Below are 27,718 nucleotides of genomic sequence, written 5' to 3'. Positions count from 1 at the left end.
GCTGGCATGTCAAAAGCCATTTCAGAATCAAAAGTGTTTGCAGGCTGAGTCACAAGATGGTTTGCAGGGTACTGAAGAGGGACGCAAGGGGGAGGAGACCCGTGGGGCTGTTCTCCTCCAGCGGGGACGGCCACAGAATGAAGTCAGGGATTCGTTCCTGTTTATCTGATGCAGCCAACAGGCAGAAATGTTCTTCTGGGTTGCATGGAATGAGGCATCTTTCCTTCAGTGTTGTCCTAAAATCCACCAGCTGGAGTCAAAAACAAGAGAACTTCAGGAAGGGTTTGTGGGTAGCACCTGTCTCCTACCCTACATGAAGGAGATCTGCAGCTCCAGATCTCCCCCCAAAACCATCACCTTTTAATCCATTGCGACCAGGCATCTCTTACCTTTTGGAAGCAGGAGCTTGTGTGCAGCACTTCTGTGCATGCGCATAAACGTCTGGGCATGCGCAGAGCAATGGTGGATTCCTACCGGTTCGGACCGGTTCGGCTGAACCAGTAGTAGTTTGGTGGCCTGGTCACTGGAACCGGCAGCAACCCGGACCTGCCACACCCCTGAACTGGTTTTCTGGGTGCCGCCATAGGAGCCGCCATCTTGTTTTTGGCTTTTATGCATGCACAGAACAATTTTTATTGTACTGTGCATGCACACATAGCACGCATCAAGCGCACACGAAGCGCCCATGAGCAAACCGACAGTAGTGACTGCCAGAACCCACCCCTGGCACGGAGCATCTGTGATGACGTCTGCACAGGTGGGCAGAGTCTCCCACCGCTTCCAGTTCGCCCAAACTGGGGCGAACTGGCAGAATACCCTCTCTGACTGCGACCCTGGGATTATTGACTAGAGAAAGAGCCAGTACTGAAAAGATAATTTTTGCAGGCAACTTTGCCAAATTGCCCTACGATGAGAATACTGTGTTATCTTTTTATTTAGGGAACCTCAGATAAGTGAGGTTAATAACCTTAGTCATGGCAGAGTACAAAGCTATAGCTATCGAGCACAAAATGTGTGTAAATATTCTAAGTGGGTCATCAAGATCAAGTGCTAGAAGAGAGGCCACTGAGACTTCTCCAGGGGAGCTGGAAACCACTCTGGATCACATAGCCTTGATCTCAAGTCCTTCACCTAATAGCTTTGGGGCTGCTCGGTTGAGGAGTCCGGCAAGGACAGAGGGCCTGAGCCGATGACCTCTGGCTCCAGGCAGCCAGTGGCATCTGGTGAAGCTCATGAGGACATTTTAAAAACACTAAAGCAGGCAGCCCTTTTGTTCCTCTAAATTTCCAAGACCTGTGGGCAGTCTTGCTGGAAGTTCTTCTCTTGACTTGGACTTCAGTGCCATCGTGTTTAATCAACGGGGCTGGGGATTATGGGAGTTGGAAGAAATGTCCATCTGGGTTCAGTTCCAAGTGGGGGAAAAGATACTGGAAACATGGAGGCTGCTTGGAAAGATAGTTTTAATGGTGGACAGGATCACATGGCTCGAAGATGTTGGGTGAAGGAAAAAAAAGGGAAGAGATGCTGAGATTCCCTGAGTTTTATGCCCTCTCTGGGCTTTTGAATTTGAGCTTGTGTTCTGATTGGTTGTCAGACTCCCATGGGGCCATGCAGGGGCAACTCTCTACGCTGTCCTAAGTCCCAGGCTTGGTTGATTCTTGCAGGGTGATGATCAGAGGTAGTATTCTGCCAGTTCGCTCCAGTTGGTGCGAACCGATAGTGGCGGTGGTGCAAGGCTTCCACCCCCCGACGTGATCAAAGACTTCTGCATGCACGCTCCCGCTACCGAATCGGTAGTGAAGAAAAGAGGATACCATTACTGATGATATAATGAAAGGGCTTTGGGATTCCTATTATGGCTCTGCCTGAATGAGGTAGATCTTTGTTATGTAGAATAGACTGGCTCAGGTCTTAATGGCCCATTGACAAAGGTAGGGGGGCTGAGTTCCTGCCTCCCTTTTAGGGGAAATATTCTGCCCTTTTAATATTTCCTAAAATATTTCATTTTTTCTAGGAGAGGGCTGGACGCTAACTTCCCACAGGACTTCTGGAGACCATTGGATGGAGAGAAAGTTACCATCACATCAAGGTTGATTTTGCTTGACAAGTCAACAACTGAAGAGCAAGTCAAAGAACACCGGTCCAATTCACTAGAAAAGCCAGTTTGGTCTACTAGTTAAGGCACCAGGCTAGAGACCTGGAGTTTGTGAGTTCTAGTCCTGCCTTAGGCATGAAAGCTGGCTAGGTGACTTTATACCAGTTATTCCAGGGGTGTCCAAACTTGGGAACTTTAAGACTTGTGGACTTCAACTCCCAGAATTCCCCAGCCAGCCTGGGAAATTCTGGGAGTTGAAGTCCACAAGTCTTAAAGTTCCCAAGTTTGGACACCCCTGAGTTATTCTCTCAGCCCAAGTCATCTCTCAGAATGTTGTTGTTGTGGGGGAAATAGAAGGAGGGAATATTGTATATGTTCGCGGCCTTGAGTTACTTGCAAAGTAATAAAGGCAGGATAACCTAAAAAAATAAATGCGAAAATATCCACAATTTGAGTATCGATTGCTGCAAACTTCTGCATGTTCAACTTTGCATCATTTGCAAGGAAAACGGATTCTTTTCTCGTTCAGGGCAAGTCCTAACTTCCCACTTGGATGAAACTAAATACAAAGGACCGACCACTAAAGAAGGCAACTTCTTTCTCTGTGAGACGTAGAGATATTTTTGCATGAATAAGATTTCCTAGTTCCCAACTTGTCCTTGTCCAAAGGACGAGTTAAACTGCAGAGTAGGAGAAATCATCCCTGGCCCTTTCTGGGAACTTTAATGTTTTGTTACTTCTTGGTTATTATTATTATTATTATTTTTAAAGAACAACGGAAATCCTACATTGTCGGTCTCCTTGCAGTGCATTTGGTTGTTTGCTTTTGCGTATTGAATGAGTTGAGGCTTGTTTGTTTTTTTTCTCTTTCCACATTTGGCATCCTGGAAAACCGAAAGAATGTAGAGGAGGATCAGACGGGAGAAATCAGCGTCTTTTAAGATCTTAATCTAGCCGCTTAAGGAAGATTAGGCAGTGTTTTTGGTTTATGTAAACAAACACACATGTCATGCAACGTTGTGTGTGTCAATATTTAGAGCGAGCTGCAAAGGACACTCAGCACTGTGGTCACATTGCAGCAACAATTTTGGAGAGGCCCCTGAATCAGTCAGCCACAGTGTCGTTTCTTGAAATCAGACAATGAAACAATTTTATCTCCAGAACAGAAAGTTTTTTTCCCCCTGAACACTGTTATGTTGCCTATATTTTGCCTGTCTTCATACACAATCCCCAGAATTCTGTAGAGTTAACATCATTTACTTTCCCTTTCTCCTTTCCTTTCCTCCTCCTCCTTTCTCTCTCATTTTTCCTTTCTCTTTTTCCTTTTCTCCTCCTTTCTCTCTCTGTTTTGTCTCTCTCTCTCATTTTCCCTTTCCCCTTTCCTCCTCCTCCCTCCCTCTGTCTCTTTTTCACTTTCCCTTCCTCCTTTCCTTTCCTCCTCCTCCTCCTCCTCCTCCTCCTCCTCCTCCTCCTCCTTCTTCTTCTCTCTCTCTCTCTCTCTCTCTCTCTTTCCCTCTTCCTTCCCCTCTCCTCTCCTCCTGGGATATGGACTTGCAAGTATGCATAGGAGCCTCCCTCAGTGCAACATTTGGCTCCTCTCCTCTCCCCACTGATGAAGGTGGTGTGGGGTTGTAAGGGATAAATGAAGCAGAAGGGTTAGAATATCTGGCTTATAAAATGTTTTTTTTTAATAGAAATAAGTGGAGGCATAAACATGCCCACTAACATGTACAAAATGCAGGAGACACACAAGAAAACCAAAATCAACAGAGACACGTAATCCAGACTTCCTTTCTACAAAACAAATTCTGCAGTGTGACTGAAAATCATCTTTCAGCATCCAGGACAATCGGTAGAAAGATTTCGGCCCAAATGAAACACATCCGTAAATATCATCCCGTCCAAAGCGTTGGGAGCTAGGAAGCTTTGTAATTCTGAGAGTGGGGGGGGGGGAGGTTGGACAAAAGGTTGTTTCTAGCCTGGGAAAAACTAAATTGACAGCAAAAGCTTCTCCCTCCTCCCACTTTTCTAATTGATTTTTCCCCAGAACCTAAAAGGAGATTGAAACTCATGCTTTTTCATGAGGGTGTCACCAGATCTTTGGACTCGGGGTAGAGAAGGCAGCATAAAGCTCCTTATTGTTGATGTCCAACGGGCCAAGCTAAACCTCAGCTGGCTTGATGTATCTCCCACAGAGCTGGTTCATTTTTTGGAAGACAGAGAAAGCTAAAATACGGAGGAGGGGATGGAACCTCATAGGTGAAACAGGTATTTGACAGACAGGTATGACCCAGGTATTTGATTCTTCGTTTTAGGATTTGTAAAATTGGTTTTTTACCTTATCTTAAGCTTACTTTTGGTCATAGTTTATGGGATGGGGGAGATAACCCCCCCCCCCAATTCTGGCAATCTGCACTCTCAATTTTGGACACAGAGCTGGTTGTGAAAGCAGGAAATAAAGGTGTGGCCACCTGTGATCTAAATATCGAACCATATTAGCCTTTTGCAATGGTCAAACCAGGGGTGAAATCCAGCAGGTTCTGACAGGTTTTGGAGAACCGGTAGCAGAAATTTGGAGTAGTTCGGAGAACTGGTGGCAGAAATTTTGAGCAACCAGCAAATGCCACCTCTGGCTGGCCTCAGAGGGGTGGGTGGGAATGGAGATTTTGTACTATCCTTCCACTGCCACGCCCACCAAGCCAGACTAGGCCCACTAAGCCACGCCCACAGAACCGCTAGTAAAAAAAAAATGAATTTCACCACTGGGTCAAACCACATCAAAGTGCTCTGCTTAGGAAACCCAGGATGAGTCCGGAGGTTGCAAAAGTTGTCCGCACCGTATCCCAGCCTGCGCATGTCGCTCGGCTAGCATTCCCACAAGTATTGGGCTTCGGCGTCCATCATTCCCACGAGTTTGGAGAATGCTAATGTAACTAATCAGTGTTTGGACCTCGACCAATCCAAAAAAAAACAGGATAAAAGTGAGTTGGGACAAAGCTAAATCCCACTGCATTCAGGGAAAGCCGGTCATGCGCTTCCATGCTTGTTTACACAGAAGTAGGCTCCAGGGAATTTAGCCCGGCTGAGCCCCTATCAGTAGATGCAGGACTGCAGCTGAAATAAACAGCCCATCCAGAGTCAACCCGTTATGAAGAGTCCCCAAGTTATTTCTCAACTGACTAGGGTCTGTTTAGGGATTTTAATTTCGACGCTCCTGGGAGAAATCAGAACGTGTGTTTGGTAAGTGGAAGATGCAACCTCCTTCCTCTTAAGCTGTGAACGTAGCGACACTCGTGTTAAGCTTATTTACTTACTTGCCAGTACTGGAATTTGGAATAGTCCAAAAGATGAGGAAGAACGTATCTTCAGAAAGACCCTGTGTTCTTTGGCATATGATCCATAACAGCCACAAACACAGACTGGGTTTTAGAAGAGGGTTGAAGATATGTTCATAGAAGAAAGGCCCAATAGAATGATGCCTTCACAGAGTGCATTTTGGTTGGGAATCAAAGAGCTGGATCTCAAAGACTGGGAATCATAAACTTGAATCTCAAAGATTGGGAATCGTAGAGTTGGATCTCAAAGATCTTCAAATGCAGGGACTACAACTTGGTGGGATCATAAATGTTTGCCATGGGAGAAGGGCAGGTCTCAATCGTTGGCATTGCCATTTAGAAAGGGCAGGTTATAGGTGACAATGAAGCCTCATCTCTGTGTTAAAAAAACTAGAGGAATAGATCTCGAGGCTGGTAGATGAGCAGATAATTAAATTTGATAGAAGGAACCCATAGATAATTGGGGAGAGGGGTCTCCAGTACACTGCTTTAAGGTCTGTTAGATCAACCCATCACAGTTGCATGGACTTCCTTCTGAAAACGCTAGCCATCTCTTCCCCCCTTCTCAGATCTCACTTTGACCCACGGAGATCCAGCGTTGGCCCAGGTTCTCCTCTCTAAACATGCTTACCACTGCATTAAAAAAAATATCACAAGTAATATCATTCCCATGTACAAAGTTTTGGATAGACAGATGCTCTTCTGAAGGCACATGACCCACCTAGCAGGTTTCCCAGGGCCCGGCTCACGGTAGACAAGCAGAAGAAGTCCCAGATGGTTTCCCAAAACGAGGAAGGATGCTTTCGTCTGGATATCGCAGAAGGCAATCCGTGAAGGCACCGGTGCTGCACGAGTGCCTCGAAGTAGGGCACAGAATCAAATCAGTGAATCCCAAAACAGTGAAACCCAGAGCAGGAGCTATTGTTATTCAAAACATGGAGGCTAGGAAGTCCTCTCCTCCAAGGGAAGTGCTGGTTAAGTGCCATTTCTAGTCTCCCTTCTGGAAGCTCTCCCACTACTTAAAAAAGGAAGAGATCAAAAGGATAAATCTCTAGGTATTTCTTTGTGCAGTTCTTGGCCGATAAGGCGGACACCTGTGTTTAAATGGCAGCAGTGAAAGGAACCATTCCCACCCTTCCCTCTCAAGGGAAATGAAGGAAGTTTAGAGAACCCCAAGATGAATGCATTGGGGGTGCTCCATCTAGTTCTGGAATTCAGAACCAGTTCCCGGCTTCAGGATTTTAAACCGATCCCTCTGGCTCAGGGTCCCATTGGTGGATCTGGGAAACTGATAATAATCAAGTGGATTCCTAAAAGCCCGAAGGCTGCCAGCTCGGATTCAGAAGGGTGGAAGGAAGATGGATGTAGCTTCTGAGAGGTATACCAACATCTTCTCCCTTCAATCGGAGGCAGTAGGAAACAAAAGACGACGCCCTCCAGAAAACAAAAGACGAATTCCTTTCCACCAAAGAGTTTGGACACTTCCTTTCTGATGCAACCTCCCACTTCTCATCTCAGTTGCCTGGACAGAGCAACCCGCAAGCAAGATCTCCAGTGCAAGGGGTGGGGAAGACCCCAGCAATAGCTACTTATCCTAATCAGTTTCCTAAACGACAGCAGGACAGACATTCCCAGAGCAAGTGCACCGAAAGAAGCAGCTGGCGGTAAATCTCCAGCAGCCGGCGTTCCCTGAACTCAGTCCCGCTTCGACCAGACTTTGTGTTTGACTTTGACCGCCATGTAGAGCGCTGTGAGGCCACAGGAAGCCATCAGCACAAGGCACATGATGGAAAAAAAGGGAGCGAGGTCGCCATGCAGGTCAGCATAAATGTGCCGCCTAGTCCGGTAATCGAGAAGCACTGCCTCTAACTGGATGAAGGTACAAAGGATGAGGAACATGTGGAAGATCTGGTGGCCTTGTCCCACAAAATGACACTTCCCGGGAAACCACTTCTCGGGGTAGGGGTAGGCGAAAAAAAAGGCTGCAACCAAGAAGCACAAAACGTGGCACTTGTGGTAGGTAGCAGCCAAGTCGCTTTGTCCGGAGATGGTCGAGGTGTAGATACGATGGAGCACAGGGCTGATGTCTAAAGCATAGGCTACCGCAGAGGGCATTTCCTGGCAGAGCCGGCCCTGCAGACGGGACAGATGTGGGCATCGGTATTTGGCATAGCAGGAGCCAGCACAGGACAACCAAGCCAACCACACCGCGCCCGGAATGTAGAAACTGGAGATCCAGGCGTGCCACTCTGGCTCAATGGCGTAGTAATAATGCACCAAAGCGCTACTGTACTGGTAGGTGGCCACCCCTACATAGTCCAAGAAGAAGAAGGTGTAATGGCAGAACTCAGATTTGGCTTGCAAGAGATGAGCCAAGGTGCTGAAGGTGGAGTAGATGATGGAAGACACAGCCACGATGCAGAAGGGCTGGGCGTGCGGGTCGCCCAGAAAATCCACTATCTGGGAGAGTTGCCAGAAGCGCCCCAGCAACATGAAAGCTGCCAGCAGATGCGTCCAGACGTTGAGCGCTTCGTTGTGCTGCTGGAAGAGGGACAGGAAGTAGAAGGCCCAGCTCCGGTGGAGGGGCCGGTAGCCGGCGTGGATGTAGGGCTTCCGGAAAAGCTGGGGCACCTCCGATGCTGCCACTGTGCAGGAGGGAGCGGGCAAGGCCTTGGAGAGGAGTTGAGGGATTTTGCACAAGTGCTGGAGGTTGATGAAGAGGTGACTGAGTTTTTCGGAGACAATCGTTGCCATGACCGGAAAGTGAGTGACCTTGAAGTGGGAGGGAGAGAGAAAAAAGACATTCAGAGGGAGAACACAGCAAAGCCAGCGGGATGGATCTTGATCGGCATTCTAGGACAACGGAAGTTGTGGGCCAGCAGGCCACTGGCAGGAAGCAGATGTGTGCACCAACACTTCCCCCCCCCCGGCAACACACAAACACAATTCGACAGGAACTTAAGACTGCGACCACCCGGTGCCTCTTCGTCTGGAAATTAAGCTTCGCTGCTGGACTTGCTTTATAAGTAAACACACCCACTACTATACTGCTTGGATACAAGCAAAACAGGAGTGCAGAAAAAAACCAAAGTTCAAGGCAGTAAAACGGAACAATGCTAAATGGGTGTACGGCTTTACGGTTTTACCCCAAACAACCTGGAGCCTTTGAAAGCAAGACTTGAAAAGTCAGAAATTGGAGGCTTAGTGGAGCAGTGGGCCAGGCAGAAAACCTCAGTAGATATAAGCTAATTGATCGCAAACCATTCTTATCTTGATTCAGATTTACAAAACACTCCCGTCCAGCAACACTCCTATCTCATCAGTTTTCTAGTTAGTTAGTTAGTTAGTTAGTTAGTTAGTTAGTTAGTTAGTTAGTTACTTTATTGTCATTGCACCCCATACAACGAAATTAAATGCCATCTTCAGTGTACATTATAACTATAAAAATAAAACTCAAACACACATCCTTCACATTCTGTACAATTGAATTGAAAACCCCTGATATTGCATTAATGTTGCACTATACAGTTGAATTCAATATGGTTACTGCCCTGGGATAGAAGCTGTTTTTCAGCCTATTTGTCCTTGTTTTTATTACCCTGTACCGTCTGCCAGATGATAATAATTCAAAAAAAGGGTGCCCAGGATGAAATGGATCTTTAAGAATGTTTTGAACTTTCTAAATAGTCCAAGAAGAATTAATTCTAATTCTAAAGTTTCCAAGTTGCCAAATTGCATAACTCCAATATACCATAATCCCAAATTGAGAGTTCCCAACTCCCAATTTGTGGACAAGTACTGGTCTGTGGCAGAAACTGGGCCACGCAAACAAGTGAAGCCCCATCCACAGGATGTTAGTAGCACACAAACCTCATGCCCCCTCCGATCCACGGAAAAACCTCTCTTTCCACGGAACCGCTCAAAAGTTTGGGGATCACTGATCTAACCCAGATACATAAGCAAGGGATGAGTAAATCAGGTGGGTGGACGTGCACCAGTGGTGAAATTCAATTTTTTTTTACTACCAGTTCTGTGGGCATGGCTTGGTGGGCGTGGCAGGGGAAGGTTACTGCAAAATCCCCATTCCCTCCCCACTCCTGGGGCCAGTCAGAGGTGGTATTTGCCAGTTGTCTGAACTACTCAAAATTTCCAGTTCTCCAGAACCTGTCAGAGCCTGTTGAATTTCACCCATGATGTGCACCCAATACAGGTAGTCGTCGACTTACGAAGCACAATTGAGCTCAAAGTATATGTTGTTGAGTGGGGCATTTATTAAGTGAGTTTGGCCCCATTTCACAACTTTTCTTCCCATGGATGTTAAGTGAAACACTGCGGTTGGTAAGCTAGTAACCCAGTTGTTAAGGGAATCTGGCTTTCCCATTGACTTTGCTCGTCAAAAAGTTGCTAAAGGTAACCCCGCGACCTTGGGATACGGCAACATTGGTAAGTGTGCACCAGTTTACCAAGCAACTGAATTTTAATCATGGAGATGCTACGATGGTCATAACTGTGAAAAACGTTTACAAATCCCCCTTTTTTCAGTGCCGTTGTAACTTTGAACGCTCACTAAGTGAACTGTTGCTAAGTTGAGGAATATCTGTACAAAATTACTTACAACCTTCCTGGATTACGCATGATAAAATTCTGCTTAGGATACTGTACAGCAGGAGTGTCAAACTCAAGGCCCACGGGCCGAATTCGGCCCACGGGGTGATTAGATCTGGCCCGTGGGCCTGCCCTGGAAACAGCAAAGGACCGGCTCACGGCCCTCCCGAGCTCCGTTTTCACTGGCAGAGGGTTGCAGGAGGCTGTCGCAGGCAAAAGCACAGCTTGGGAGCCTGTTTTCGCGGGCAGAGCGCTCAGGCCCCCACAGGTGCCTCTGACACAAGTGACATCGAGCTGGCCACACCCCTTTGCCAAGCTCCTCCCCCCGACCCTCCCGAAGTCAAACACAACCCTGATGCAGCCCTCAATGAAATAGAGTTTGACGCCCCTACTGTACAGCAATTTAAAGGGAATGGAGATAAATATGTGGGTAACCTAAAAAGGTACACAAAGGAAATCAGGGTCAGCTCTGAAAAACAACACCACCACCAAACGGCTCCTAACTTTATGGAGATGGAGAAAATTACTGGAGAAATGACAGGAGCTCAGCTCAGGGGCTGCGCGTCAGGCTTGGAAGCCGTTGGGGGATAGGGCCTCAAGCCTGTTATTATGGGAAACTGGGATGGTATGGAGATTGGGAGATCTGTAGCCATAACAACATTCCTTCTCAGAAAGTTAAGGTCACCTTATCCCTGCACTTGGATGGATGTGGATGGGAGGAATCTTCATCCACGGCAGAGACTGATTGGAGCATTTGATGGACTTGTGGGTATTGTTGGGGGCAGGGTCTTGAACTTTAAAGTGGGTGGGGAAACCTGGGAGCTTTCCGATTTGGGTTTTCCCAGATGTGCCAATTTGGTTCTTCTAATAAAATGGTGTTTTGAGAAACTTCTTGCCTCGAGCTATTGTTTCACAGAGGATGCTATTTGGAACCCTGAGACTGCGTTTGTGTATGTCCACAGGAGAGAGAGAGAGAAAGAGAGAGAGGGAAGAGATCATCCTTCTTAAAAGACTGCCTGCTGCAGCACATCTGCACTACCTAACAGCTGGGTTTTTCTTCTCCCCCCCCCCCTCTCCTCTAGGCTTGTTTTTCACTCCTAGCCAGAAAACAAATGTGCAGAGCTAGTGGTCTAAGGGAGACATCAGCTACAAGGCACATGACAATGAGTCTTTCACCAGGCAGCCGTGAGACCAAATAAGCTTTTTGGCATCCCAGGCGTGTTGCTGTGGGCCGTTTGACAGGCAGAGAATGCGATGCGCCCGGCGCGCCACTCAAGAGCAGCATGGCTGGGTAGAAGAATTCGTTCCAGGGCTCTTTGCTTTTAACTGCTGTTTCAGAAGCCTGTCAAAACCTCCGGTAGATTAAAAATAAAAAAATCCCCCCCGTTTGAAAATGATTGGCAGGCATCACATTTCTTCTGGCAGCTTTGTCCTCTTGCGCAACGCAAGAAGCAGATTGGTTACTTCCTCAAATGTCTTCTTCAGTCAGGCCGCACTTTCTGGATGGGAAGGATTACATTTCACTATCTCTTGTCAGATGCCAAAAACCGACTCAAGATTGACTCCAAACATCAGACGACGCCAGGCGAGTAACAATCGCCTTCTCTGCCTCGCTTCTCTCCCCAGTCACATGTTCTCCAGATGTGTTGGACACCCAACTCCCACCACGCTAACTACAGGTGATGGACTTGGCAGTCAAGACACACCTGGAAGCACTTGGGAGAGGAAAGGCTAACTTGGGCTGATCATATGAAGATCTGGTAAGGAAGGGTAAAAGCACAATTTGTGTTCACACACTTATGCATGACCTCACTGGGGGCCTCTTCACAACTGTAACCACGGCTTCCACATAATGGGAGGTGGTGTTGTGGCCCACCAGCGGGCAGTGGATCTGGCAGGAGAGTCGGACAGTGAGGAGGTTGGGGAGGAAAATGGGCCAGTCCTGGAGGCTGGGGAAGGCTCGGATGAGGGCTCTGCATTGGAGGCAGAGACAGGGCCGAGGACGTCTGGCAACGATCAGGTGCCTGTGGAGCTAGACAGCAGTGAGGCAGAGGAACAGCTGGAGCCTGTTCCCAGTGTGCACCTATGCAGAGCTGCCAGAAGAAAAGAACAACTCAGAAATCAGGGTCGACTTGGGAGTAAAGTCACTGGTGGAAGGTGATTGGCCCTTCCCATGGGACATAAAAGAGGAGCGAAAGAGTGGGCATTTTCAGGAAACAATTCGTTCGTTCGGTCGTTAGATTCGTTTCAGGAGTCTGACAATCTGTCCGTGACTCTCAGAGACTCTGTGCCCAGTCTTTCCTTGCACCACATCTCATTTGGAAAATATTTACATGGCAGCTTTCCAAAACAGATAAGGTCTGTAGTCATAAATATTCCTTTGAAAGACTGCTTGCCATGCCTTTGCTAAATGTGAATGAGAGGAATTCACCTTTGTTTAATAAAAGGGGTTTTGTCGGGCCCAAGAATCTGCCTTGTGCTGTTTGGGGAAGCCTAGGTCAGACTAGGTTGGTAGGAAAAATCCAATGTCACCATGTCCATCTTTTTTCATTCCCTTCTTACAGATGCCCTTGATTTTATCTGTTTTATTTCTGTAAATAAACGAATAATAATAATAATAATAATGCTCATCTATTCTAAGAACATAGACTTCATCTCTCATGTAACCTTCAACCTTCCATAGTTGTGGAGAGGATGGTCAAGAGACTGCCTCAGATTGTAGGGCTGCCTTTATTAGTAATTCTCTTGCTAACTAACCGCTTTGGATGGCCAGAAAGAGAGGAACGTTTTCTTTTGGTCTGCAGAAATATCTAGGTGAGTTCGCCATATTTGGTGCAGGGTAACTGCCATAAAAGGGCCCTAGGATTTTCAAAGGACATCTTGATTTATTCCCGTGGGATACGGCTTGTTATTTGTTTTATTAGGTGTGTCGAAAAGTATTAATTTTCTGTTTGAGTTCTGTGCAGGCATATCTGTAAGAGGCAAGCAAAAGAAGTCAAGATGCAAACTGTGACCTTGTCGCTTTTTAATGCCCGTTGCGCACAGAGGGACCGAGCTTAGATGGCAAGGTGTGAAGAGGGTGGAATATGACCTAGAAGATGGGAGATACATGCAGGCACAGTTTCCTGGCACAAAGCTCTGAAGCATATTTTTAAGTCCACAAGGAAATAACATCTTGAAGACGCTCAGGAAGAGCATCCCCTAATTCACTGAAGTAAAAGCTCCAAGCATAATCAGACTTGCATAATTCTGTTATTATGGCCAATCTCAATAAAAGTAGTTTTGGCCTTCCTGGAGTGGTGTGTGTGTTTGTGTGTGTGTTGATTTTCTGCTCTGGTCTACTAGCGGAAGGACAAAGGACACCATCTATATCTTTTTTCCATTCCTTTCTTGCCTTTGTCTGCATCTGCTTTTCTTCCCTAAGTAAACTAATAAGAGCAACACTGTAGAAATCAGGAAAATGAGCTAGGAACAAGGTAAAGTGCGCTAAGGAAATAATTGAGTTGGTCAAAAGGATTAGGAAAGCTGAAGAGGTGAAATTCAGTCGGTTCTGAGCGGTCCTGGAGAACCAGTAGCGGAAATTTTGAGTAGTTTGGAGAACTGGCAAATACCACCTCTGGCTGGCCTCGCCCCCATCTATTCTCTGCCTCTGGAGTCCGAGCTGATCGGCTGGGGCTTCTTCTGTTGCCCTGAACAGGAGAACAGAGCTGGAAAGCAGATTGGTGGGGTGGGGAGGAAATGGGTATTTTGCAGTATCCTTCCCCTGCCATGCCCACCAAGCCACGCCCACCAAGCCACACCATGCCCACCGAGTCACACCCACAGAACCGGTAGCAAACATTTTTGAATTCCACCACTGGAAAGCTGGGTTTTGTGGTTTGGTTTGGTTTTTAATATTTTTAAGAACATACGTGTGAGTTGCAGCTTAATGGCAAACACGCGGCCACAAAGGCACTGACAATTAGGCCAAGGCTTTCTGATATCCAGTAAGGCTCCTACTACCGTATTTTTCGGACTATAAGACACACCGGAATATAAGAGGCACCATGACTTTGAAGAGGTAAATTTTTTAAGAAAGGTTTTGCACTCGGCAGGCCTCTCAAACCCTCTGAACGCCTCGTTTTATTTGCAAAAACAGGGCATGTAGAGCTTTGGGAGGCTTGTAGAGTGCTCCTGGGAGCTCAGGGTTTTTTGCTCGTTTTTGCCCCCCCCCCGGCCCCCAGGAGCACTTTGCAAGCCTCCCAAACCCTCTGCATGTCCACTTTTGCAAAGGGGGAGGGGTTTCAGTAGGCCAAAAATGCTCTATTCAGTGTATAAGACGCACCCAGATTTTCACGCTCTTTTTTGGGGGGGGAAGGTGCGTCTTATACTCTGAAAAATGCGGTAACTTGCCTATTTGATGTGGTGTCTTGTACCTAACATGGGCGTTATCAGGCTACAATGTGTGTTGAAAAGGAGGTTTTAAGTGCAGGATAAAGATGATAAGGAGGGTTAAAGCCCATGGGGTGGGGAGGGTGGGGGCGGGGATTGGAATCTGTCCACCTAACACACCCTAGCAAAATCCCAAACAGCAGAGTCAGGACAGAGAGGCTTTGGAAGCAAGTTTCTGGATTCCAAGGCCTAAAAATGAGTCCCAGCCTTGGTGAGACACAGGAGGATACACTGACTGTCTTCATGTAACACTCTCAACCTGGCTGTGACCCAGTGGTGGGTTACAACCGGTACGCCCCAGTATGGACATACAAGTGCCTGCCGGGAGCACCAGGTACCGTTCCGGTACGGTGCTCCGGAGGGCCTGCCCACCCTCCTTACCGGTATTTGAGATTTTCAGGGCTTCTGCGCATGTGCACGGAGCCTGTGAGATGCTCCACCGAGCTGCTGGAGTGTCGCACAGGCATCGCAGAGAGTCGCAGGCGGTAAGTGCGCATAAGTGCGTGCTGTGCCTGTTTGTGGTGGACGCCCGGCCCCGTTGCACCGTACTGGTTGCACCGGGATCCGGAACCCACGGCTGCTGTGACCACAACTGAGCCCAAAATTTCAGTTGCTAAGCAAGGCAGCTGTGAAATGGCATTTTGCCCCGTTTTATGATCAGTCTTGCCACAGTTGTTAAGCGAATCACTGCAGTGTTAAGTGAATAACACCGTTGTTATGTGAATCGGGCTTCCCCATGGACTTTGCTTGTCAGAAGGTCGCAAAAGCAGATCACATGACTTGGCAACCGACCTAAATACATGCCAGTTGCCAAGCATCCCAATTTTGATCAAGAGATTATGGGATGCTGCAATGGTGGAAAGTGTGAAAAGTGGTCATAAGTCGCTTTTTTCAATGCCTCTGTAACTTCAAAGGGTTACTAAGCCAATGGTTGCAAGACTACCTGTACTTAAGGAAGTGTTTTTCAGCTTTACACACAGCATGGAATCTCCAACCAAACAGGGTGGATTCATAGGATACGGCAAACCAATTAAAAGGAAGCCATGGTTAAAACTAACTAAGTTTAACATGCTGTGTGAATGCAGCGTCGGTTAACACAGAGGATACAGAACAGAATAAGACTTGGAATGGACCTTGGAGATCTTATAGTACAGGGGTGTCAAACTCGATTTCATTGAGGCTGCATCAGAGTTGTGTTTGTCCTTGGGGGGGCGGGATGGGCGTAGCTAGGGTGGGCATCACTCGTGTCGGGATGCCTGTGAGGGCCCAAATGCTCAGCCAGCAAATGGGCTCCTGAGCTCCGTTTTCGCTATCAGAAGCATCATGGGCCGGTCCTTCTCTGCTTCCAGATCTAAGCACCCTGCGGGCTGTATCCGGCCCCCGGGCCTTCAGTTTGACACCCCTGTTCTAGTCCAACCCCCTGCTCAAGTACGAAACCCGGTACCATTTCAGACAAATGGTTGTCCAATCTCTTCTTAAAAACCTCCAGTGTTGGAGTGCCCACAATCTCTGGAGGCAAGCTGTTCCACTGGTTACTTATTCTGACTGTCAGGAGATTTCTCCTTAATTCTAGATTGGTACTTTCCTTAATTAGTTTCCATCCATTGATTTTTTGCTCTTCCTTCAGATCAATTCCCTCTTTTCTTTCTTTCTCCCTCTTAGATATTGGAATATTGCTATCATGTCACTCATAGTCTTTCTTTTCATCACGTTAGGCATACCCAATTCCTGCAACCGTTCTTCATATGTTTTAGCTCCAGCTGCCTAATCATCTTTGTTGCTCTTCTCTGCCCTCTTTCCAGAGTCTCCACATCTTTTTTTTACATCATGGTGAGCAAAACTGGATGCAGGGTTCCAAATGGGGCATTACCAAGCCATTGTAAAGTGGCATTAACACTTCCTGTGATCTTGATTCTATTCCTCTGTCATTACCAAACATCCAATCATCACTGAACAATTTTTCAAGACAATTCAAAAAAACAGCAAGCAGGGACCTATAAAACCCCCTCGTTTTATAAAACGAAGGAAAACCCAACCACAAAATCCACCTGGATGGGCCCAGGTGTATGGATCTCTCTTCTTAAGCGCCAGAGAAATCAAGAGATCCGGGCAGTTCAAAAGGGTAATACAAGATTTTTTTGCACGTTTAAGCTCTACAAGAATCTGAACTACTAACAGTCCAAGGAAATTGGCGATAGATAAAAGTCACAGGAATTCAAGGAGGACTGGGCTTAGATCTCTTGTGGGAGTGAAGGGACTCATGACGTGTTTGACCACTCCCTCGGGCTCTGCCTGGTCATCTCCTACCTCTCTGCTCTAGCCTCCTTTTCGAATTCAGTACAGTTGAATGGTACTTAGAAAGTACGAAGGGAACAAATGGTCAACAAAAATCTCTGAATGCATTTCGTTCATTTTAAAACTTTCTTTTCTTTTCTGTTCTCAAACACCGCCCAATAAGGGTTATATAAATAGAAATTACACTCAGATTTTATCTCAAAAGTGGATGGTGCTCAAACCTGAATACCTTCTGCATAGAATCCTACACAGCAACAGAGAGTGTGGGGTAAGGGATTATGAGCATACCAGGAATACGACATCACTCATGAAAAGGTCCAAGGAAGTAACAGAGCTATACAATCAAGATCAAGTGAGGTACTAATACCACTCTATAAAGCCCTACTAAGACCACACTTAAGAGTACTGCATCCAGTTTTGGTCACCACACTATAAAAAAGATGTCGAGACTCTAGAAAAAGTGCAGAGGAGAGCGACCAGGATGATTAGGGGACTGGAGGCTAAAACATATGACGAATGGTTTCAGGAACTGGGCATGGCTAGTCTAGTGAAGAGAAGAACCAGGGGAGACGTGATAGCATTGTTCCAATATTTGAGGGGCTGCCACAGAGAGGAAGGGTTCAGGATATTTGCCAAAGCACCTGAAGGCCAGACAAGGAATAATGGATGGAAACCGATCAAGGAGAGATTCAAACTAGAAATAAGGAGGAACTTTCTGACAGTGAGAACAATCAACCAGGTTGCCTCCAGAAGTTGTGAGGGCTTCATCAGTTGAGACTTTCAAGAAGAGACTGGACTGCCATTTGTCAAAAATGGTGTAGGGTCTCCTGCTTGAGCAGGGGGTTGGTTTAGATGACCTATATAAGGTCCCTTCCAACTCTGTTAATCTGTTATTTCGCATGCTCCCTACTAAACAAAAGGTACCAAGGTCTACCAATTCAGTTTGGAGATGTTTATTCATATGGCAGCTGAGAATGGAATCTCCATAATCGGGAATAGGATATCTGCACCTTGACCCCCGAGTGGATGTGGTTGAAAAATCGTGACATACACTTTGGGTTTTTACTTGTCCAACCCACACTAATAAACTTTGTGACGATTTGATAGACAACAGATGGGACAGGATAACTTAAGTGTTTCGAATGTAAAATCAGCTACGTGAAAGATCTCCAAAAGAAGTCGTATTTTTGACAAACATAAAATATTTTGCAGATGAAATAATTAGAGGCATTTTCAAAAAAAAACAAAAAACCCCTGGCTTTGATTTCCCTTTGAACAATGCCACACTCATCTTTAGTCTCCCTGGAAATGCCGCCCCTGCCTTTACAGTTTCAAAGGCATCTTTTCATCTCCTGCCAGAGATGGCTAATTCAGGGCTCAAGCCAATTCTTCATCTGACTGAGATCGCTTCATGAAATAACAAGCGATGGTCTTGCAAGACATTCAAAGGGGAAAAAACACCCCCAAAGTCTACTCCGAATCCAGCAAGCGCAGCCAAAGGAAATTCACTGTGGGTTTGGTTGAGGCCAGATTAAAATCCCCAGCCAGGATTGGGATCTATGGCGAACTAGGGGTGTGTGCTTTATTTTATTTTGTTTTGCTTATATGCAAGCCATCTCACTACCGAGTGGCTTGGGGGTGGGTGTCCTTTTATTTCATTTCTTTTTTAAAAAATCTGGTTTCCTGGGGACCCACTGGCTGGATCTGGTGTTGCAATGAGATTATTTGAGAGTCAGAAACTCGGGTGGGTTTCTGGGTGGGTTTAAACAGGTCCTAACAAATCCATTTTGGGGTTTCCCTCCCTCCCCCCAGCAAGGAAACCTACCCACTGAAAATCAGTGAATGTGCAGGAATATTTTCTGCAGAGTTAATGGTGGCCTTCCGGTTGTTATAAAAACCAACTAACCAGGTCTGGTCAATCTACTGGTTCTGCCCTCCAGAGCAGTGGGGTGGGGGTGGTGAATCCCCCACACACTTTTGTTTTTAAATGAAGAAAGCACTCCCATTCTTTGCTTCACACACTCAGAAAAAACATGGAATGTATTTTGCATAATTCCTCCCTAGGATTCTTCAGAAATTCACCTTGCTTCCTCCTTTCTTGGAACACTGGAAAAAACTGGTCCAAGCCAATCAGCATCAGTTACGCCCATGCAGGTCAGGCTTTAACCAGGCGGAGAAGGACTCAACAAACACCATTGCCCTTCGTGCTAAAACTTTATTAGTGTTGCCTCACGTTTTGCCTTCTTGTCTGACCAGACCTGCTTAAGATGACAAGTGGTGGAAGGAGGACACTACCCTGTTTCCCTGGAAATAAGTCCTCCCCGGATAATAAGCCCAATTGGGCTTTTGAGCGCATGCACTGAAATAAACCCTCCCCCGAAAGTAAACTCTCCCTGAAAATATTGCAACACAGCAGCAGCCACGAGGTGACCACGCTCGCCGCCTCCTGCACCTCAAAAATAATAAGACCTCCCCGAAAATACGGCCAAGGGCTTATTTCGGGGGTCAAAAGAAAATAAGACCCTGTCTTATAGTCGGGGAAACACGGTATTAGCAGTGCAACAAAGGTTCGGCTTTTTGTAGCTTTGTGAGCCAAGCAAACCAAGCACCTTTGACTACATTATGATCCCATTTCCACACAGAAGCTGAACACCAGGGAGCCAGGCATGTCCTGTCAACACAACCAGGGTTGACTTTGAGAGCTGTGGTTCTCACAGTGGTGGGTTCCTACTGGTTTGGACTGGTTCGGCCGAACTGGTAATGGTTTGCCGGCCTGGGTCATTGGAACAAGCAGCGACCCAGGCCTGCCACACCCCTGAACTGGTTCTCCTGGTGGCACCATAGGCACCACCATCTTGGGTTTTTTTTGCTTCTGTGCATGTGCAGAGCATTTTTTGTTGCACTGCGCATACATGCTCAGGGTGCATCAAGCATGCGTGCGGGACGCAGCCATGAGCAAACTGGCAGTAGTGATTGCCGGAACCCAGCCCCGGGTCCTCGCACATCCAGAAGGATGCCTGGGCCATGGATGCTGAAACACGGGGCCTGCTCTCTCCCATCATCTGCTATTTGTTCCTTCCTACTTGGGGTCTTTCTTGATCTACAGCAGTGGTTCTCAACCTTCCCAATGCCGCAACCCTTTAATACAGTTCCTCATGTTGTGCTGACCCCCAGGGCCGGATTTTCCTTTAGGCTAACTAGGCCTCAGCCTAGGGCCTCAAGATCAAGAGGGGCCTTTTATTTTTATTTATTATCCGTGCCACATTTTTTATAAAGGTTAGTACCAATTACAACATGTTTCATTTAATATATTGATATATATCACAGTAATGATGTATTTTATTATCTCTCATGTAATTTACAAACTTAAAAATGGGAGGTGAAAGGGCCCCATAAGTGGAATAGCCTAGGGCCTCTTTTCATCTAAATCCGGCCCTGGTGACCCCCAACCATAAAATTGGTGTCTCAGTTCCTAAGGTCATCAAAAATATGTGTTTTCCCATGGTCTTAGGCGACCCCTGTGAAAGGGTCGTTCGACCTCCAAAGGGGTCCCGACCCACAGGTTGAGAACCACTGATCTATAGCCAGCATCTCAGCACATGACTTCAGAGGGCATAGATCGTAAAACATAAAAGCATTTAAAACAGGACCAAACAAATATACCATACTTGGCACCAAGTAAAACTGTTACTAGGGATGGTCATACAGCCAGGAAATGGGGCAGGGTGGGGGGGAGGCCTGGGCACATAAAGAAGACTCCATGATATTGTGAAAGTTGAGCAGGCTAAGGGGTGGGTTACTCCTGGTTCGGCCTGGATTGGGCGAACTGGTAGTAGCAGCGGCGGGAGGCTCCGCCCACACACCCGAACACTTCTGAGCATGCGCAAAAGTTACTGCACATGTGCAGAAGTGTTGTGCGCATGCACGAGTGCAGGCACGATTGCGCCTGAACCAATAGTAAAATAATTGGCAACCCAGCACTGGACATGCTGATATCTGCAGGGAGAAGGTTCCCCGAGGGCAGAGCTACGGCAGAGAAGGCACCTCTCTTAGTTCCTGCCAGCCAACATTCCTTGGCGAAAGGGACCTGCAGCAGGCCCAACCTGCTTGACCAAACTGGACAGGTAGAAATGACAGGAAGACGGATCTTCAAGTCATCCAAGCCACAAAGGGCTCTAAAGGTGACAACCTCCCGGTATAAAAGAGGGACTGCAATATCTTTTAGACGTGAAAACCCCCCAAACACCACAGATTTGTGATTTTGTCCCCATTTATTTGTATTTACTTCCTTTGTTCGCGTTTATGTTCATACTTATATTTGTTATCTTGTACATGTTTGACAAATAAATGAATACAGTATTTTTCGCCGTATAAGACGCACCAAGATTTTGAAGAGGTAAATTTAAAAAAAACATTTTTGCACTCTGCAGGCCTCCCAAACCCTCTGCACGCCTCGTTTTTTGTGAAAAATGGGGCATGTAGAGGGTTTGATGGGCCTGCAAAGTGCTCCTGGGGGCGGGTTAAAAACGAGGAAAAAATGCCCCGTTTTTCCTGCAAAAAACAGGGCATGCATAGGTTTTGGGAGGCTTGTAGAGTGCTCCTGGGGACTGGGGCAAAACAGGCAAAAATTGGCCCATTTTTGCTCGTTTTTGCCCTTCCCATCCCCCAGGAGCACTCTGGAAGCCTCCTAAAGGCTATGCACGTCCATTTTTGCGAAGGGGGCAGGGTTTCAAGAGGCCAGAATTGCTGTATTCAGTGTATAAGACGCACCGAGATTTACACCCTCTTTTTGGGAGGGAAAAAGGTGTGTCTTATACTCCGAAAAATATGGTAAATAAATACAGTTGCCTGCCTGCCTGCCTGCCTGCCTTTGTTCAATCAGCAACCTCCTAACAAAACAGCTGTAACAAAAGAAACTAGCCACAAGAAGTTTGAAAGGAAAAAAGGGAGTTGATTCATAATGTCCCATTCTAAACAAGGCTGCAGGGAGCTAAAAGGATTGACACAATATAGCCAGCTATCTTTGGACAAGCCTCAATTCGTTCCCATGAGCCTAATCACCTTTCTTTTATTTATTTTATATGAACACAGCCCGACTCTCAAAAGACCTTGGGCACTTCCTGAGAAACATGAAACACTACAAAACAAGGAAAGAACCAGAGGTGGGTTCCTACCGCCCCCAAACCGGTTCTATCCTCAGCAGCGTCATCTTCATTTTCCGTTCTGCACATACGCAGAACAATCTTCATTGAAAAAAATAATTTTTTTCCCCTTTTCTAATGTTGTGCGCATGGGCAGACCTTTTAAGGTGCATGTGTGCATGTGCGCAGAGCCGGTAGTAATGCTGGAAGGAACCCACCCCTGGAAAGGACCAACCAGCAAAGGTCTTCAGAGCCTATTACTGTAGGTCTGAATTGAAATAATCAGGTAAAATAGTCCAAGCCAGATTAGCTCAGACCTGCTGCAGCCCCAGGATGGCAGCTGCTTTGAGGGTCAAATCTTACAGGCTCCAGACAGAATATTCAAAGACCAAGGACACCGAACGTTCTGTTAAAGCTCCTCTGGATAACACCAACCTCGTTAGGTAGACCAGTAGTTGTTAATTAAGAGCATGCAACTCACTAAAAGGCTCGGAAACAGGTTCAGGCGAGCTATAAGGTCAAGAATTGAAACACAAATCAACTCTTGAAAACTGCTGTAGAAGATAACATAATAACGGGGTGCTTAAAGATGTGTGTATATCGGGAGGAAGATGAACTTTTATTTATTTTAATTTATTAATTTATTTGTCTATCAAACTCGCATCCCAGCAAAGGGGGCTCTAGGAAACTTGCAGACATTGAATAGAATCACGGCATAAAATGTTAAAACAATAACTAAGCATCTTAAATTGAAAAAGCCAGTTAAATAAAACTAAGCAGGAAGGAGAGTGGGGGGGGGGGAGAGCAAAGTGCACAGAGGGAACAGGTGGGGTGTTCTCTACTCCAACAGCCACCTCCAATGTGCCACACCCCATTGGGACCGTAGACTACCCTGTTTCCCTGAAAAAAAGACCTCCCCGGATGTTAAACATGCACTAAAAGAAGCCTTCCCCCCAAATATTGCAACACAGCAGCAGCCATGAGTTGACCATGCTCGCCGCCTCCTTCACCTCAAAAATAATAAGACCTTCCCCAAATAAGGCCAAGCGTTTATTTCGGGGGTCAAAAGAACGGTAGTTGGCACAGCCATGACTTCAAGGTCTTTTGGAAAGCCAAAAGGATGGGATGGGTCAGATCTACTGCAGAGAGCAGAAGCCATGGCAGAAAGTGGTCTTCTGAATCCCATCAGCTGAGATTCCTTGGCTGACCTGGTCTGCACTGCAGCATGCCCCTTCTACCTGCACAGGTGGGGCTGGCTAATCCCACGGAAGAACCAGTTTCTCAGATCCAGGTTCTTTTATTATCGCAGTCATAGGTGGAAGGCAAAAATGCAAGGAGTTGCGAATCCACGGTACAATCTGTACTAACTTTCTTTCTGAAGGTGGGAAAATATCACATTTAAATACAATCCTTTTCCTCAACCTTCAACTTGGTTTGAGAGCATGTTACGTTCTGTCCTACACATGGAGAACTGGCGTATTAAGAAGTGCTTAGTTCAGTGCTTTGAAAAGTGCAGTGTGGCTTCTAAGGTTTTTGAATTTACATCCTGTTTTCTGTGATGTCATGTTATATTCTACCCACAGAATTTTATTCCGCACCACTAATAATTTCCTTTCTGAAATTCCTTAGGATCCTTTAGCCTCTTCTCATCAATGCAGTATAATAATTAGGTTCTACGCCCACCTTAGGCATAAAATCTGGCCGGGGGACTTTGGGTGAGTCCTTATTAGCCCAACCCACCTCACAGAGTTGTTGTTGCGGGAAATGGGAGGAGGAAGGAAGATTAGGTATGTTCAATCAAACATCAAAAAGAAATAATGGAACTTAATAATATTAAAGCATAATTATCTTTTGGTTTCTTGCATGATGGACTTTCCCAACCAGCAAGGGCCTTTCCCAGAGGAGTTGAATTTTGACTCCCATTGCTTCCACCCTCAAATTTTTCTTTTTCTCTTGGCCAGTTTTAATATCTTCTTGTCCTTCTCATCAATCCCTCTCTAAAGCTCCAATGGCAATTTGGAAAGCTGCAGTCCGAGCCTATTTGAGGAGCTGGCTTAGGTAGGAGGCAGATTTAAATCCCAGGATCCGTGGTGCAGAAAAGTCTGTTTTATAAAACTGAACCACTGGAGCAAAAATGGGGCGATCCCTTTAACAAAAAGCAAGCACACCCAGAACCAAAGTCAGCACATTCGCCCAGTCTCGTGCTCTACCATGTCACTGACAATAGAACAGCTTTTTGCCTTTTGAATAATAACCCTCCCTGTGCCACTTCTATTACTATTAGAGGGGAAAAGTATATTGTTATTGTTATTTTTATGGCTGGTCACCCAATCAGTCAGATGTCTAGACTCGATTTGGCATTTTTACCTACCTACTGAATCCTTCCGAATGCTGTTCTTTGAAGGTATTCAAAATATATTCTTATTTATTGGTAGTAGCATTATAAGTAGAAGGCGAAGGCGAAGCCTCAGCTGCAGCTTTCTTGTTCTTCTTTCATAACCTCAACAGCCACCCAAGTTTATATGGCAACAGGCAGATTTAAGTGCCAGTTGATTAATGGCGGGGGGGGGGGAGGGGAGAAATCACCACTAAGACAGTAGCACCTTTTTTCCAAACAGACAGACTAGCTGTGAAGAGTACCACCCAGTTGCATAACTCTACATGGTGGAAAGAAGGCGTGTGTTTGTATTTTTCCTTAGAAGCAATTCAAGAATTCGTACACAAACATAAAAGAACCTGCCCCTCCCCTTCTGATTTTAATATACATGCTTTGGGATGCAAGCGGCATTAACCAGGCATTGTAATTTTCCTAGTTGTCGTTTGTTTTTCTTTGGGGTCCCAAGTTAACTAGCTTCCTCCAAGCTTTCCTAGTGTTACAGCTGCCAGAATGTCCAGCCAACGAAGGGTGGGATAGTTGTCAACCCAGACTGTTCCCCACATCAAAAGGTTGCCAAGTGGGGAAGGCCAAGAAAAGGATGGTTTTTCTCCCCACTCTTCCCCATAGTTGAGAAGAACAGTCTGCTTCCAGAGAGACTTCATTGAGGCTGGATAGTATACAAACAAGTTAAGCCTAAAAACCACACAATGGCTTAGACCAAGGGTCTCCAATCTTGGCAACTTTAAGACTTGCGGACTTCAACTCTCAGAATTCCAGCAAATTCTGAGAGTTGAAATCCGCAAGTCTTAAAGTTGCCAAGATTGGAGACCCCTGGCTTAAGACAACGTGTGAAGTAGGCTGAGGGTTTAAGTCACAGAAAGCCAAAGTCCAAAGCCAGACCCAGGGCTGGGAGCCACCCAACAGCAACTCATCCAGAATAAAGTTGGACTGGTCTGAGCAAAAACTCCCCTCTTGGGACAAAGGTTAAGATATCAGGAGAACGCTTACCTGCCCTCCAGGAATGCTGAATTGTAGCTGCTGCCCGTGTTTATTGACCATGGCAAGGGTGGCGTCGAGGGTAATAGACCTTATCGTCTATACCGCCGGAGGGCAGGAGTTTTGACCAAGCTTACAACCGAGGGGCGAAATTTGCAACGCCCCCAAAGGTGGCAAGCAGACAACCCTTCCTATCCGGGGTTAGTCCCAAGTTAAGCCCTGCTGAACCCACTCGGACGGCAGCTGCGAAGGAAGGGGAAGCGGCACTCTTTTTTTTTCTCGTTTGGTACATACCTCCTTGGAGAGAAGCTGCCCCTCGACTTCTCCCCAGGCGGAATTCTTAAGCAGAAGTTGGTCTCGCCTCGGAGTCGAAAGCAGAACCCCACCCCACTCCCACGAGCGACACAGCCGTCCCTCGCCTCGGTTAGCCCCGCACGCTAAACTCTTCTTCCGCGCGGACCCGCCCGGCTGGAATGGTTCGTAGTTGAAGGGAAACCACGAGGACGCGCCAACAACCGACTGCAGACGCGCGTTTAGGCGCCCGGGCATCGTCTGAAGCTGGGCTTTTGCCGAGCAACTCGCTCGCCTTTTCCTCCGCGAAGACCGGGAGGCTTGCAGCGTCCCAGTTCTGCCCCCCTCCAGATGCGTCCCCTCCCCGTTTGGTTTTTCTCCCCCCCCCCTTTTCTTTTTTACTGACCTCCTCCGGGCTCCTTCCCGAGGATGCTGGTGGGAAAGGCGAAAGGCTGCGAAAAGCGCAAAAGCAGGCACAGGGAGAAGGGCCCCGGTCTCGCAGGGCAAGGCCGCCTCTCTGCGGCAAGAGAGCCGCCTCTCCCTGGGAGACCCGCCTCGCCTGTTTTTTCCTTTTTCCCACGCAGCTGCGCGGGCACGAACCAAACAGAAGCAGCGCCGCCGCCGCGGACTCTGACCGGCCCGGCGCTGCGCCCCCTGGAGGTTGCAGGCCGACGGTTCCCCTCCGCCACCCGCCCGGCGTGGAAGCCGTAGGGAAGAGGCGGCGAGAACACAGCGCCATCCGCCCAACCCGCGTTTCCAGGGCGCGCTGCTTGTTTTATGCCTCCTGGCAAGGGGAGCGCCACTAACGCTGGCCAGTAACTTCCTTTGCGTCCAAATCCTGAACGGGAGGAATTGGGGATCGGGCTTTTCGTCTATCCACCTGGAATTTCTCTTGGGGTGCAAAAGACAGGAGCGTCATGCTTGGAGTGGGGTCATGTCTTCAGAAGATGGAAAACTTAGGGAGTGTTTGTGGTCTGTCCCCATCTTGACAAGAAGGCATACCTAAAGTGAGACAACAGCTGAGCCATCAACTAGGCAACTGCATATCCCAAAGGGGCTTTTTCAAGAGGCAACTGAGTTTCTGGTTTTTCTTTGAAGAAGTTTCTCTTCTCATCCAAGAACTTCTTCAGCTTTTTCTTGCAGGAGAAGCTAAATGTCTTCAAAGAAAAGCCAGCAAGTTCAGTTGCCTCTTGAAAAAGCCTCTTTGGGACAATCCATGACCTGGATGACTGAGAATCTCCCCAGACATTTAGGCAACTGCATGTTGCATGAGAAGTTGTGAAGCCATCTATAGGTGTAGCTTAGACTTCATTTTGTTATGCGAAGCCACACAATGTGGTTGAAATAAACAAGTTAAACTAACCATTAATTTTGAACGCCGCTCCAAGTTATGTTGGTGCTACTTAGAACTTGCATATTAAAGGCATCTGTTAATTATCTCAGTGGCACAAGCATTTATTTCAAGTCCAATCAAATCCAACGTCAGTCATTCCCAGCCTGGCTCTTAACATAAGTATTGGCTGACTAGGAGCATTCTGCGTTCTGGAGCTGACTAGGAGCATTCTGGAGGTAAGCCAGGCTAGGGCAGACTGCTCCAAAACTGGAGTTGTGCTGGTAAAAGAATCTCTGGTATCACCAAGTTTCTGTGATGCTTTGATAAGTGAATGATCCAAGAGGCACATGGTCAGAATCCATATCAAAGTTCCTGTCTCTATCAACATTATTCCTCTGTGCAGGAGAGGCCGAAGCTAGCCCCACATAAACCAAGGGTGAAGCAGTGGACTTTGGCAATACATACCATGAACAGGAATAGCAGCAAAATATTGGATGGCAGAGTTGGGAATGCCAATACCCCACATATCGTGAACATATGAACACTATACACATTGTAAGAACATGGCTAAAACAGTTACAACAAAACATGTCTACAGATTTTCACCAGAAAATATGGAGACAATGACAGCTAGAACAAAACCAAAAGGAATAGGGGAACCTAGACTCATAGGAAGATTTAGATTGTATTAACACAGTAATGCGATAGATAGAATAACAGATTATTTTGGAAACAATTCCTTGGTTATTGCCAACACCTTTCAAGAAATACAAATGCAGACTCTATATACGGATATCTCCTAAGAATACAATTAAAAAT

At 46.7% G+C, this 27,718-nt stretch overlaps 2 protein-coding genes across 5 annotated transcripts in view; one reads left to right on the top strand and one right to left on the bottom strand.

Annotated features, from left to right (window-relative positions):
- LDLRAP1 (low density lipoprotein receptor adaptor protein 1) overlaps positions 1-27,718 on the top strand; it is a 632,547-nt gene that overhangs the window by 486,704 nt on the left and 118,125 nt on the right. The gene's annotated exons all lie outside the window — the stretch shown is intronic.
- Positions 3,760-26,102, bottom strand: PAQR7 (progestin and adipoQ receptor family member 7). Of its 4 annotated transcripts, none has more exons than XM_081961966.1 (2): positions 25,973-26,102; positions 3,760-8,202 (listed from the first exon to the last, which is right to left on the bottom strand). In XM_081961966.1, the coding sequence occupies exon 2, from the start codon at positions 8,182-8,184 to the stop codon at positions 7,126-7,128; it is 1,059 nt and encodes a 352-aa protein (XP_081818092.1). In that variant the 5' UTR covers positions 8,185-8,202; positions 25,973-26,102; the 3' UTR covers positions 3,760-7,125. The 4 variants fall into 4 exon arrangements, with proteins under 4 accessions (XP_081818092.1, XP_081818090.1, XP_081818091.1 ...); XM_081961964.1 differs by lacking the exon at positions 25,973-26,102 and adding an exon at positions 25,570-25,897; XM_081961965.1 differs by lacking the exon at positions 25,973-26,102 and adding an exon at positions 25,288-25,503.

Source organism: Natrix helvetica, assembly GCF_964273705.1.
Source record: "Natrix helvetica genome assembly, chromosome: 9".
Lineage (NCBI taxonomy): Eukaryota > Metazoa > Chordata > Lepidosauria > Squamata > Natricidae > Natrix > Natrix helvetica.
The sequence above is the reverse complement of the archived record's forward strand: the minus strand, read 5'-3'. Positions and strand labels throughout refer to the sequence as shown.